The following is a 15,107-nucleotide window of genomic DNA, read 5'->3' on the forward strand; positions in this document are numbered from 1 at the left end:
TGAGTTATTTAAATATGAATTTTCATTAGGAATGCCATGTTGGCTTTCTTTAATTTATCCGCCTTTGTCCATCTAACTATTAATTTTATCCCAAAGTATTGGTTCTAGAGTTCACACCACCAAAATTAAACTGAGGTCCTACTTTATATCATAACCTGTGATGTGACACTTTGTCAAGTGCCTTCTGGAATTCACAAATTCCCGATTATCCACTTTGTCCATTACTACTGCAAAAAACTTAAGTAAATTAGTTAAATATGATTTTCTTTGCATAAAACCAAGTTGACTCTGACTGCATTGATCTTTTCTAAGTAATTGCCTCCTTAATTATAGATTGCAGAAATTTCAGAATATGACAGATACTAAGCTAATCAGCCTGTAGTTTCTTGCTTTCTGCCTCCCTTCTTTCTTGAATAGAGGAATTACATTTGTTATTTTTTAATTTGACGGGCCATATCTTAGGAAACATCTGCTATCTCACCAGCTGCTTTTTAAAGTACCTAGTTTGAGATCCAGTAGGATCTGAGAACATGTACGCTTTTAGTTACAATCATTTCCTCAGTAACCTCTCCATGATGATTGTGGTTGCTTTAATTTCTCATTCTTTAAGTATCTTATTTATAATTTTTCCGAGATGTTTTATGTGTCTTCTACAAAGAAGGATGATGCACACTGTCTGTTCAATTTATCCACCATTTTCTTATAATCCCCAGACTGTGATGCTGCTTGGCCTGCTATGTTTATCCAGCTCTACACCTTGTTATTTCAGATTCTCCAGCATCCGCAGTTCCTGCTTTCTCTGATACAATTTTAGCCTCAACTGCTTCACTGGGCAGGGATTTTCACAGATTCACAACTCTTTGGGTTGTTCCTCCTCAACTCAGTCCCACTGCCCCCCCTTATTCTGAGGCTATGCACCCCAGTTCTAGTTTCACCCACCAGTGGAAACAACATCCCTGCTACAAGCTTATCTATTCCTTTCAGAATTTTATTTCTTTCTGTAAGATACCATTCTTCTGAATTCCAATGAGCATTGCCCCAGTCTACACAGTTTGCAGCAAACCTCCTCAATTCCAGAATGAACCTAGTGAACCTCTTGTGCATCCCCTCCAGTGCTACTACATCCTTTCGCAAGTAAAGTGATCAAAACTGTATACAGTACTCTAGGTAAGGCCTGTCAACATGCTACACAGCTGAAGCATAACCTTCTTATCTCGCTAGCAATGAAGGTCAATATTACATTTGCCTTCTTAATTACATGTTGTACCTGCAAACCAAGATGACAAGTCTAGTGTGACGGTTTCTCGAAGATACCAAGAAATGCAAATGCTGCAGTCAGAGTCAACACATAGTATTGAGTTGGAGCTGCAGGAACACAGCAGGTCAGGCAGCATCAGACATTTCGAGTCAGGACCCTTCTTCAGAATAGATGTTGTCTGACCTGCTGTGTATCTCCAGCTCCACACTGTGTTGACTTGGTGTGAAAGTTGTTATGTGTAGCTGCCAATCCCTTTTTGGCCATCTTTTGTTAGCTAAAGGGCCCTGGGCAGCCATTTTAGGTCATCTTTAGTCATGGGCAGCTGCAACATAAGCTATCTTTTGTCTAGAATCATTATTTCTCATTGGAATGAGTATTTGAGTGTTACGAAACTGCTTACATGTCTGCCACTGCATTCATACTGACCAACCCCTTAACCTAATTTTGTGATTCACTTCAGCCAGCTTTATCTGCACCCCCTCATAAATTCCTTGCTTATTTAATGTAAAACACTAGAATTTGGCTCAATCTTCTCTCATTCAAACTGAGTGAAGAAATGTTTAAAAGATAACTACTTCTTAACTTTGTCCAATTCTGTTTCAGACCAACAGGAACATAACTATTTCTTAACAAGCCCACCTGGCCCATAGCTCAAAAGTTAAAATTCTGACATACAACAGTCGGGATCCTCCATAAATGTCAAATGAGTGAATAACCTAATGGACTTCAGCCTTCAATTATAAGGGTTTAACTCCAACTTCCCAAAATAGGTTGGTTCAGATTGTGACAATACTATGGCTTTAAGAGGCATATTTTGTCCTTTCTTAACGAAGAAAGGTTGAGACAGAGATGTTGATTGGTCTGCTCTAAAGCCCATAAACTAAACAGAACAAAATTGCCGACGCATTGTGCAACTTTGATGAAGGAAGACAGAGGCATTCGGTGGATCTTATGGACTGTGCCAGGGAATGTTTGCATGCTTAGAGTCAATGTAATGTAAATGCATTATAGTGTACTAATAGTGTAAGACGAAAGGTTTTTAAAAATGAAGTCATCTTTGTATATTGATAGTGTATTTTTAAGGCGGGGGAGTGCATGTGATGATTCTATGGCTTTAATAGATGCATTTTGTCCTGTTTTTTCTCATGAAGAAAAATTGAGATCAGAGGTGCCATTCAGTCTGCCCCAAAAGCCAATAAAGTAAACAGCTTGTAACGCCTTGAGGTCTTTTGCTAAGGTTAGAATAATAAATAGAATTAATAAAAGCAACAATAGAACCTGGGTCAAGCCCCCACAGAACCAAGATCTTTAATTCTAGTTTATCGGTAGCCGTTGCTGGGGTCTTAAAGCTAAGTTTGGAAGCTGCAGCACATCTCTTTCTGCTATTGTGTCTCTCAGAGTTTTCTCTTGATGTTTTTCCTTCTGGACTGCAGTATTGCCTGTGAGACAACATATTTTACTGAATTTTGCCTTTGCCAAGGGTATGTTTATGGTTTGTTACTATGTTGGAACAGTTAGTTATTAGTAGTTAATAATCTATTCTTTCGTTAAGTATTTCGATAGAGTTACAGTTAAGCCGATGTTTTGCTTTTTTTAAATTTTGTCTGTATTTTAACAGCAGTGTAAAAATAGTGTGTTTTGCTTAACATCGCATAGTTTGATCAATCAAATTGCATCTGGAATGCAACACCTTACACTTATCTTTAAAATAACAGAAAGTTAGGATCTAGACTATCATCTGAATATATTTTGAGGAAATTGGGTCTGGTCCATAACAAGATCATGCCAGAGATTAAAATGCGTAAAATCTGAACCAGAAATTGAACCCATCTCAAACCCATTCACTTCTGGTTTAATAGAGACAAGATAAAAATCTTTGTGCTTCAATTCTACAGGATATTCAGAAAACATGGTTTTTGGGATCCCCTGATCTCAGAACAGCCCTCATTTCCTGACAAAATGGCCTCTAGACATAATCTGGGCCAAGAGGTCTGAGAGCCAGTCACTTTAGCCTGTCATACTTTACCTTATATTTTCGACTTCAGGCATTTTGAATTTCAGATCTTCCAAAGCCAACTCCTAACTGGAAATATGAATAAGTCCATTTTGATGAAGTGCTGTCAAAGTCGCAAAAAATTTAAAGCTAATTGGATGGAATTATGCTGCACAATGTCAGGGTGCAGGTGCTTGGTGCTGTCAAAGTTAGGAGGTTAACACGTCCAATTCAATAACCTATTAATATAGTGGAATTAACATTTATACCTCAATATTGAGAAGAATCAGTCTTAGCTCAGTGATAGCATTGTTTCCTTTGAGTAAGAACGTTGTAGCTTCTATCATATCAGTAACTTGATTACATAGTATCAGCTGACACACCAGGGCAGTACTGAAGGATTATTGGGCCATCAAGAATTTCTGCCTTTTCTAAAAGACTTTAAATCAAGGCCTTATTTCCCCATTCAAGTAGATGTAAAAGATCCAATGATACTATGTGAACAAAAGGTAGTACTTCTTTAGTCCTGCTCAATAGTTATAAGACCATAAGACATAAGAGTGGAAGTAAGGCCATTCTGCCCATCAAGTCCACTCTGCCATTTAATCATGGCTGAAGGGCATTTCACCTCCACTTCCTTGCACTCTCCCCATAGCCCTTGATTCCTTGTGAGACAAGAATTTATCAATCTCCGCCTTGGAGACATTTAATGTCCCGGCCTCCGCTGCACTCCGTAGCAATGAATTCCACAGGCCCACCACTCTCTGACTGAAGAAATGTCTCCTCACTTCCGTTTTAAATTTACCCCTTCTAATTCTAAGGCTATGCCCACAGGTCTAGTCTCCCAGCCTAAAGGAAATAACTTCTCAGCGTCCACCCTTTCTAAGCCATGCATTATCTTATAAGTTTCTATTAGATTTCTCCTCAACCTTCTAAACTCTAATGAATACAATCCCAGGATCCTCAGCCGTTCATTGTACGTTCAACCTACCATTCTAGGGATCATTTGTGTGAATCTCTGCTGGACATGCTCCAGCGCCAGTATGTCCTTCCTGAGGTGTGGGGCCCAAAATTGGACACAGTATTCTAAATGGGGCCTAACTAGAGGTTTAGAAAATCTCAGAAGCACATCACTGCTTTTATATTCCAACCGTCTTGGGATAAATGACAACATTACATTTGCTTTCTTAATCACGGACTCTACCTGCAAGTTAACCTTTAGAGAATCCTGGACCAACACTCCCAGATCCCCTTGCACTTCGGCTTTACGAATTTTCTCACCATTTAGAAAATAGTCCATTCCTGTATTCTTTTTTCCGAAGTGCAAACCTCACATTTGCTCACGTTGAATTTCATCAGCCATTTCCTGGACCACTCTCCTAAACTGTCTAAATCTTTCTGCAGCCTCCCCACCTCCTCAGTACTACCTGCCTGTCCACCTAACTTCGTATCATCGGCAAACTTCACCAGAACGCCCCCAGTCCCTTTATCTAGATCATTAATATATAATGTGAACAGCTGCGGCCCCAACACTGAACCCTGCGGGACACCACTAGACACCAGTTGCCATTCCGAAAAAGAGCCTTTTATCCCAATTCTCTGCCTTCTGTCAGACAGCCAATCCTTAATCCACGCCAGTAGCTCACCTTGAACACCATGGGCCCTCACCTTACTCAGCAGTGTCCCATGAGGCACATTGTCAAAGGCCTTTTGGAAGTCTAGATAGATAACATCTGCTGGGTTTCCCTGGTCTAACCTACTTGTTACCTCTTCAAAGAATTCCAACAGGTTTGTCAGGCATGACCTCCCCTTACCAAATCCATGCTGACTTGTTCTAACCTGACCCTGCACTTCCAAGAATTTAGAAATCTCATCCTTAACAATGGATTCTAGAATTTTACCAACAGTCATGGTTAGGCTAATCAGCCTATAATTTTCCATCTTTTGCCTTGATCCTTTCTTAAACAAGGGGGTTACAACAGTGATTTTCCAATCATCTGGGACTTTCCCTGACTCCAGGAAGTTTTGAAAGATCACAACCAAAGCCTCCGCTATTTCCTCAGCCACCTCCCTCAGAACTCTAGTATGTAGCCCATCGGGGCCAGGAGATTTATCAATTCTTAGACCTTTTAGCTTTTCTTGCACTTTCTCTTTTGTAATGCCTACCATACTCAACTCTGCCCCCTGACTCTCCTTAATTGTTGTGTTATTACTTATGTCTTCCACTGAGAAGACTGACGTAAATTACTTAAGTTCTTCAGCTATTTCCTTATCTTCCATAACTAGCCTTCCAGCATCAATTTGGAACGGCTCAATGTCTATTTTTGCCTCTCGTTTGTTTCTTATGTATTGAAAGAAACTTTTGCTGTCATTTCTAATATTACTAGCTAGCCTACCTTCATATTTGATCCTCTCCTTCCTTATTTCTCTCTTTGTTATCCTCTGTTTGTTTTTGTAGCCTTCCCAATCTTCTGATTTCCTGGTGCTCTTGGCCACTTTATAGGCTGTCTCTTTTTTTTTGATACATTTCCTGACTTCCTTTGTCAGCCATGGCTGTCTAATCCACACCCCCACCCCCCACCGGATCATCTTTCTTTTCTTTGGGATGAACCTCTGTACTGTGTCCCAATTACACCCAGAAACTCCTGTCACTGCTGCTCCACCGTCTTCCCCGCCAGGCTCTGCTTCCAGTCGATTTTTGTCAGTTCCTCTCTCATGCCCCTGTAATTACCTTTATTTAACTGTAACACCATTACATCTGATTTTGCCTTCTCTTTCAAACTGCAGACTGAACTCTACCATATTATGCTTGCTGCCTCCTAATTGTTCCCTTACTTTAAGATCTTTTATAAAATCAGGCTCACTACATAGCACTAAGTCCAGAATAGCCTGCTCCCTTGTGGGCTCCATCACAAGCTGTTCCAAAAAGCCAAACTGTAAACATTCCACAAATTCCCTTTCTTTGGATCCACCAGCAACATTAATCACCCAGTCCACCTGCATATTGAAGTCCCCCATGATCACCGTGACCTTGCCTTTCCGACATGCCCAATCTATTTCCCGGTGCATCTTGTGTCCCTGGTAATCTCTCAACCAACACCTAAAACAGATTATCTGAGCTTTTGCTACATTGCTGTTTATAGGAGTTAACAATATGCAAATTGGTGTAATATTTTCCACACTACAGTCATGCTTATGATTCAAAATAATTCATTGGAGTAAAGTACTTTAATACATGCCGTGGAAGTGAAAAATGCTGTATAAATGTACAAGTTATTTCTTGATTTCTCATTCAAATTTTGCTCCAATTCTCCATACAAAGCATACATTATCTTCAAATGAACATTTTTTTTAAGGGCGATAATGAATTAACTTTTTCTTTTAATAGTTACACCCCTGAAAATAGCCCACATGCTGACCTGGAAGAAAATTATTGCAGAAATCCTGACAATGATACCATAGGGCCCTGGTGCTACACTCAAGATGTGAATAAACGCTGGGAATACTGTCAGATACAAAACTGTGAAGGTATTGCTATGTGGAGCACAACAATCTGAATGTTCAGTCATGACAAAAGAACAAGTCGCAAGCTGGCTTCACAATAGAAAACAAAGAATAGGATTAAGGATGAGATAGTAGGAACTGCCAATCAGGAGAATGTGAGATAACAAGGTGTAAAGCTGGATAAACACAGCAGGCCAGGCAGCATCAGAGGACCAGAAAAGCTGACGTTTTGGGTCAGACCCGAAAAGTCAGCTTTCCTGCTCCTCGGATGCTGCCTGGCCTGCTGTGTTCATCCAGCTCCAAACCTTGTTATCATAGGATTAAGGATGCTCAGTTTGGTGGAATGGTGGAATCAATGTTCCACATGCTTCAGTTGTTCACTCAAGAATTGAAGTAAAATATCTAAATTTGCAGATGGCATTGTGTTGTAAATAGTAAATTCTGATGAAGAATATGTTAAATTACAGGAAAAGATTAATAAACACGTTGACAAATTACTTCCAATATACATAAGGATGAGATCATGCATTTTAGTGAGAAAAATAAACAGGCCACAAACCACTTGAACATTAAAACCTGAATGTGTCAGAGGATCCAAGAGAGACAGGGTGTGGACGTACAAATCATTAACATTAGTGATGCATATTTATAAAGCTTTTGAAGACTAAGCTCAATAGTGTGATTTATTTCTAGAAGGATAGAATTGAAAAATAGTGGAGTTATGTTCAGCTTGTATTGAACTTTGTTTGGACTACGCTTAGAGCACTGAACAGTGATGCTCTCCATTTTATTAAAAGGATACAGAGAAGCTGGAGAAAATGCACAGAAGATTCAGAATTATGATACCTTATTATGAAAGGATGAATAGACACAATAATTCTTTCTCTAAAAAGGCTGAATAGTGGCCTAATAGGTAATGACAATGATAAAGTTTGATAGGGTAAATACAGAGAAAATATGACTTGAGGAAAACGTAACCAACACGTCATAAGATTATAAGCAAAATGCTGTAGAAATTGGAGCAAATTGTTGGAAGTATTCAACATCTCAGGTAATAGCTGTGGAAGGAGAAACTGGTAGAGATGTAACAAATATTTTTAAAATATACAGGCATGGGAAGGGAGAGGCTGGAAGTAAAAGACATTTGACAACACGATATGAGGAATGGAAATGAGCCATAATTTTTAAAAATTCATTAATGGGATGAGGGTACTGCTGGCTAGGCAGCATTTATTGCCCATCCCAAATAGCCCAGAGGGCAGTTAAAAGTCAATCACATTTGTGTGTGCCTGGAGTCACATGAAGGCCAGACCAGGTAAGGATGGCAGTTTCCATCCCTAAAGGACATTAGTGAACTAGATGGGTTTTTCCTGACAATCGACAATGGATTCATTGTCATCATAAGATTCTTAATCCAGACTTCTTTTATTGAATTTAAATCCACCATCTGCCATGGCAGGATTCGAACCCTCGTCCCCAGAATGTTATCTGGGTCTCTGGATTAACAGCCTAATGATAATTCCAATAGGCGTTGCCTCCCCTTGTTGAAGTTGATTTTGAGTTTGGAAGCCTGTAAAGTACCTAAAATGTTTCTTGAACTTCTGTTGAGCTTAATTAAGATAGTATAGGGACCAGAGTTGAAGTGGGACAGAAAAGTTGAATGACTAGGATCTCAGAGGTGTTCAGCAACATGATCACCTAACCTGGGTTTATTCTTCCCAGGGTATAGCCGACTGCAGCATGAGTAGTGAATGTAGTATACTAATTTTAAAGAGGCACAAACAATTTCTCCACATAGTAAAATAATGCAGCAGCTGTACAGTTTTGCCATGTAGCAACTCAGTACAGAATTACTATAGTCAAGAATGACAACAAACACTGTTCATGTCAGGTATGGGCTTGATGGGCCAAATAACTCCTTCTGTGCTCAGATGATTCTGTGGCCCAGATTTTTATCTTAGCAGGGAAATTCAAGAGTCAAGTCTTGTGTATTGTGTTAGGTGTCAGATGTAGGGTTTTCAGAGGCTGAAGAGCCCACTTTTTTTATCTTTCAACAAAACCACACCCCTTTAAACACTGCCTGTAGTTTCATCCCTTTGTTGCAGTGAGAATCAGTCCACTCTATAATACAATCAGACAGGCACTGTATCATGTAGTTGAAAGGTTCCCAAGAGCTTTGGGTAGATGTCTTCCAAGGCAGAATTTGGAGATTTTCTTTACCAGCAATGGCATTTCATGATTGAACAAAAGACATGGCTCTCAATATTTTACTGCACATTTGTATAACTTTGCTCCTTTGCTGCATAACAGCAGTGCATTGTGCTATTTGACATTTTTATTACAGAGGAGTGCATGTTCTGCAGTGGCGAGAATTATCGTGGTAAAATTTCCCAAACAGAGGATGGTGTTACATGTCAGCGTTGGAATTCACAAACACCGCACCTTCATGGCTATACCCCAACCAAGTAAGTAAGAGAACAAAGTAATAATCCACTATCTGCAATTTACCCTCAGGTTTTTGATTACCTGGTATCATGATTTGGAGTAAAACCCCTTACCTCAGTTTGAACAAAGCACATAGATATTTCTTGAATATGAAGCCTGGGCCTCATAATTAATTAAACTCTAATCATTTGTGTTATGATTCCATTATAGACTGCTAATATTTGAAGGGAAATCTGGACATCTAATTTTAATTCATGGAACCTCATCGTGAAATTCTGTATTTATAAATAAAAAACAAATTTATTGTATATAATACTCTTAATTAAACCAAGGACAATAAGCTTGACACTAACTTATAAACTGTGATGCTTTAAAATCAGTTCTACTTTCTAATTCCACTTTGTAAGATCTTTAAGGTTTGTTCACTTTTCCTGGACCCACGCAGAGTTATATCACAATTCTGCATAAATCACTGATCTCTTCAGTTGTTTAGATATTCTAGAAAGTATAAGATTTCATGAGTTTTTTTAAAAAAGAGTTTTTGGCTAAGTTTTTTCTTAACAAACCACATGACTCTAGATTCCATGGTTTCAGAATGGGCAGCCCCATGATCCTGCGCACTGGTTTAAAATATTAGCTAACACCATTGGCTTTCAACAGTCAGCCACTATTGTTGCAAACAACAACCAAGCTTATGATTTCTAGAATCCCCTCCATGAAAAGATTAACTTAATTGTTGAGAGGCTTACTGTAGGTTTCTCCCTTTAGTCTCCAGCTCAACAAATCTCCCAGTTATTGTTCTCCTTTCCAATTTTGTCTCATACAGAACACCATTTGATCTTACGTTTCCTGTACTTCAGCAGTGGATCTAGCTTTATATTTCAATTTTCAAGGACAGGGTTCTATGGAGTAGATTAGTTGGGGATGTTAGCCCATCACGTAGAATCCAGGGGGAACTAGCCAATCAGACACAAAATTGGCTTGAAGGTAGAGACAGCGGGTGGTGGTGGAGGGCTGTTTTTCTGACTGGAGGCATGTGACCAGCAGGATGTACCACAAGGATCTGCACTACATCCATGGCTTTTTGTCATTTATATAAATGATTTGGATATGCAACTAGGAGGTATGGTTAGTAAGATTGCCGATGACACCAAAATTTGTGGCATAGTGGACAGTGAGGAAGGTTTTTGAGATCACAAAGGGACCTTGATCAGATGGGCCAATGGCTGAGGAGTGGCAGATGGAGGTTAATTTAGATAAATGCTAAGTGTTGCATTTTGGTAAGGCAAATCAGGACAGGGCTTATACAGTTAATGGTAGGGCCCTGGAGAGTGTTGCTGAACAAAGAAAACTTGGAGTGCAGGTGCATTGTTCCTTGAAAGTGGAGTTGCAGGTAGACAGGGTGGTGAAGAAGATATTTGGCACAATTGCCTTCATTAGTCAGTACATTGAGCGTAGGAGTAGGAGGCCAAGTTGCAGTTATACAGGGCATTGGTTAGGCCACTTGTGGAATACTGCATTCAGTTTGGTCTTCTTGCTGCAAGAAAGGTGTTGTTAAACTTGAAAGGGTTCGGAAAAGATTAACAAGGATGTTGCCAAGATAGGAGGTTTGAGACACAGGAAGAGGTTTAACAGATTGGGTCTATTTTCGCTGGAGCATCAGCGGCTGAGGGGTAACATTATAGAGGTTTATAAAATTAGGAAGGGCATGGATAGGGTGAGCAGGCAAGGTCTTTTTCCTAAGTTAGAAGCGTCCAAAACCAGAGGGCATTGGTTTAAGGTGAGAGGGGTAAGATTTAAAAGGGACCTGAGGGGCAATCTTTTCACGCAGAGGGTAGTACATGTATGGAATGACCTGCTAGAGGAAGTGGTGCATACAATTACACCATTTAAAATGCATTTGGATGTGCACATGAATAGGAAGAGTTTAGAGGGATATGAGCCAATTGCTGTCAAATGGGGCTAGATCAATTTAGGATATCTGGCCAGCATAGATGAGTTGGACCAAAAGATTTGTTTTCATGCTATATAACTGTACGGCTCTATAACCTACAAGCTACAGAAGACTATATTATAAATAAGATAGCAGGAGTCCACTGAGTCCCTCTAGTCCCACTACATCATCGGTCACAATTTAAATTTAAATGTTTATCAATGTTACCAATATTACCAATTATATATTTTTCAATATTAGGTTTAGGATGTTTTAGTGACAAATCTGTAGCTCAGGTTGCAGTTGGAGTTGTTGGTTGATTCACTGACCTGACTGGTTTTCATGGCTTCATTGTTTGCGTGAAAACCAGGCAGGTCAGTGAACCAACCAGTGACTCCATAGGTTTAGAATTTTAAAATAATCCATCAATCGGGCTATCTCTAACAAACAAGATTTTTGATTGACTGTGTAAAGAAGATTCATTAGGCAAAGAAATAGTTTGAAATATGTTTGAAAATTTGAAATATGGATTATACATACACAAGAAAACTGATTTCTTCTGCTGAGATTCACTTAAAAAAAACACTTGGCCAGCAATTGATCATTCTGAAGGCAAAAAATTTACGAGTGGAATATTCAGATAGGTCTGTCTGGCATTCTGGCACACATGGATGGGCTACAAACATGTAAGGTTGTCTCTGGGATATACGATTATGTAGTTGTTCAGAAAATATTATGACAAACTCTCTCAAATGTTTTTCCCAAAAGCGCTTTGATCAGTATTCCAGGTATCACGCCAGGCACATAAGAGCTTTTCTCAGAAATAAGAGACTTTGAGCTGGGAAGCTTCTGTTGTTCAACATGCTGGATGTCAACTCCCACAGCATCAAAAACCTTATTTAAACATTAACAAACTCTGTGATAGTCATCAAACCTACAAAGGGACTTCCAGCAAACAAGTCCAGAAATTAACTGAAACCATGTGACTTCCACGATATGCCTTGTTAAAAAAATGTTCCAACATGTAAAGTGACCTTAAAAACAAACAAATACAGAAGCTGCTGGAAAAGCTCAGCAGTTCTGGCAGCATCTGTGATGAGAAATCAGAGTTTACATTTTGGATCCAGTGACTGTTCCTCAGAACACAATTTCCCACAATCCTTCAAAACTGAAGTCCTCATAAAAAATTCAAGTATGAAACTGTCATAACAAGCCAAAACTAAGTCTTTTAATTGCTTTTCCAAAAATTAGTAAACTCTGCCTGTTGACTGTACCCTAAGTGAATCCAAAAAACAGGTTCAAATCTCACCACACTAGTTGATGAGATTTGAAGTTAATTAATAAATCAGGAATAAAAATCTAGTCTCAGTGAGGGGTCCATGAACATTGACTGTCATTTAAAAAATAGGCAGCTAGTTCACAAATTCCCTTTTAGAGAAGCAAAGTTGCTGGGTTTTTTTGCCTCATCTGGCCTTAAGATGATTCTGGACACATAATAACTTTTAACTGGCTTCTGAAGTGGCCTAGCAGTTCAATGCAATAAGGAATAGGCAACAAATGTTGACCTCGTAGGTGAAGTCCACATTCTATATAAAGACCATATTCTTAAAAAAAGGGTCTAGGCCCGAAACATCAACTTTCCTTCTCCTCTGGTGCTGCTTGGCCTGTTGTGTTCATCCAGCTCTACACCTTGTCATCTTAGATTCTCCAGCATCTGCAGTTCCTACTATCTCTGCTTAATAAAGGATTTGTCAGAGTTGCCCTGAAAATCAGAGTGCAAGCAAAGAATGAAGATGATACAGCAGGAATGAGAGAGAGGTGTAATGATCCCAGATCTTTTCTGCATCTGTATTGCCTACAATTCAAAATGGGACCACAGTAAAAGTTGAGGGTGGGTTTGTTGAGGGGATGGTGGGAGGTGCTTTCCTTGACTGTTCACTGACTCAACTCAAATCAGCTCCATTCCCAATAACTGCATAAATCTAATATATCACAGTTTACTTTTAAAGAGTTTTCATCACATTTACATTTTAAGACTATAAATTTTTAAAAAAGGTAAATTTGTGACAATTTGCAATCCATATGCAGGAACCGCTAACCAAAACAATTCAAGTAGAAAAGCGAATTCCACTTTAAGTAGTCGATGTAACAAAATATTAATAATATATGACCACAAGCACTTGCATCACTCCACCACAAATATGGCACTATGTATAATCTACGAGCTTTCCAAATTGACTGCCAATATGTAGGATATGTCACCTTCCCACTTGATCAGTTCAGCCTCAATTCACATTCACCAGCAGCTGCATTCCATCCAAGGTCCGTGAATACAGATATCACCAACAAGACTCACAGCAATGAACCTACTTCCACTAACATTACCTTAGACCTGATAGCATGGCTTTCGGAATTCCTTTTCAACTGACCAAACAATTCTCAACTTGCAATCTGAACCTGTGATGCAAACTCTCAGTTCTTTTGCATATCTAAGGTATTCACAACATTTCTCGGATTCAGTTGCTTTTAGCTTGGAATGATTACTCTATCCTGCTACAGCTCTTTTTGAATCTGCATCTACGTAGAGTCATGGTGTCATACAGCACAGAAACAGGATCTTCGGTCACACTCGTTCATGCCGACTAAGTTTCCTAAACTGAAGTAGTCCCATTTGCCGGTATCTGGTCCATATCCATCTAAACCTTTCCTGTTTATGTACCTGTCCAAACGTCTTTTAAACGTTGCAATTGTACTGGCCTCTACCATTTCATCTGGCAGCTTATTCCTCTGTGATAATCTCCTTCTTCTTACATCTCTACTTTGTGCTTGCCAGCCATATGAAATCTGGTCTTACCTTCCTTCTGTTGGCACTGCTTCTAGGTTATGGAAAGATCAGACTTTTTATTATTCCAAGAAAAATGTAATGGAGCCCCTTAGAATTGCTCCAAGCACTTAGAAATCCTTTTAAAAATGTTATTAAAAGAATTTGAGATTCCACCGATATTTTAAAGATTTTTTTTTACTCTCTGCACTGCTCCAGAGTTAAAGCTCATCACAACATCCATTCTTGGAAATCAGGAATACTTATTCAATTAATTCTTAATGGTCAGAAATCCTGTTGCGTGAGAACGTTGCTCAAAGTATAGCTGCAATTGCTAACTAGCCGATCCTGTGTATAATAAATAACGCTGGACATTATTTTACACTGCCTTTGTTAATACTGATGCATGGTTATGCTTTAAAATTCTTACTGATGCATTTAAATACCTCTATCTCTGTTTTTACATTACCTCATGCAGCCTTACAACTTCCACCCATTTCTGGCCCTTGCACAAATCAGATTTTAGTATTTCCTTGGCAGCCATACCTTCAACCGTCCAGGCACTTAGCTCCAGAATTCCCATTCCACCTCTATCCTTTCTGATCTTCCTAAGACATTCTGTAAAACCTACCACTTTGACCAGATGTTTGGTCACATGTCCTTATAATGCCTGTCATTGTGACATGACATGAATTCTTTTCTGATAATCGTCCTGTGAACACTTTGGGGCATTTTGCTGTGTAAAAGACCTTGTATAAGTTCCAAGTCATAGTTATTCCTGTGCAGTATTTTAAAATTGATGCATTTCTATAAATGGCAATTTTCTGAGCACTCTAAATAAACCTCTAAGACACATCACTATTCAATAACGAGTCTTCCTCACTGGAAGTAAAAGTAAAGACCTTCAGTTTTCCAGATAAATATCTCGAGGAAAACTACTGTCGGAATCCTGATGGAGAACCCAGGCCATGGTGTTTTACAACTGACACCCAAAAACGATGGGCATTCTGCAATGTTCCACGTTGTGGTAAGTTTCTCAGTTTCTTCACGTGTCCTTAAGGATCTGGCTTCAAAGGTAAGTTAGCATACTGCTGTTTCATTTTTAGGGCCCGGTTATTTGACCTGAACCAGTACAATGGGTGTAAGTTTTGTA

General features: G+C 39.2%; 1 protein-coding gene across 1 annotated transcript in view; it reads left to right on the top strand.

Annotated features, from left to right (window-relative positions):
- Nucleotides 1–15,107, top strand: part of plg (plasminogen) — a 219,310-nt gene that overhangs the window by 12,167 nt on the left and 192,036 nt on the right. The window contains exons 3-5 of the mRNA XM_048536068.2: nt 6,640–6,779; nt 9,100–9,220; nt 14,863–14,981. Coding sequence (XP_048392025.2) covers nt 6,640–6,779; nt 9,100–9,220; nt 14,863–14,981 — 380 coding nt within the window. The remainder of the gene's footprint in view (nt 1–6,639; nt 6,780–9,099; nt 9,221–14,862; nt 14,982–15,107) is intronic.

The sequence above is a fragment of the Stegostoma tigrinum genome, chromosome 9 (assembly GCF_030684315.1).
Source record: "Stegostoma tigrinum isolate sSteTig4 chromosome 9, sSteTig4.hap1, whole genome shotgun sequence".
NCBI classification, from domain to species: Eukaryota; Metazoa; Chordata; class Chondrichthyes; order Orectolobiformes; family Stegostomatidae; genus Stegostoma; species Stegostoma tigrinum.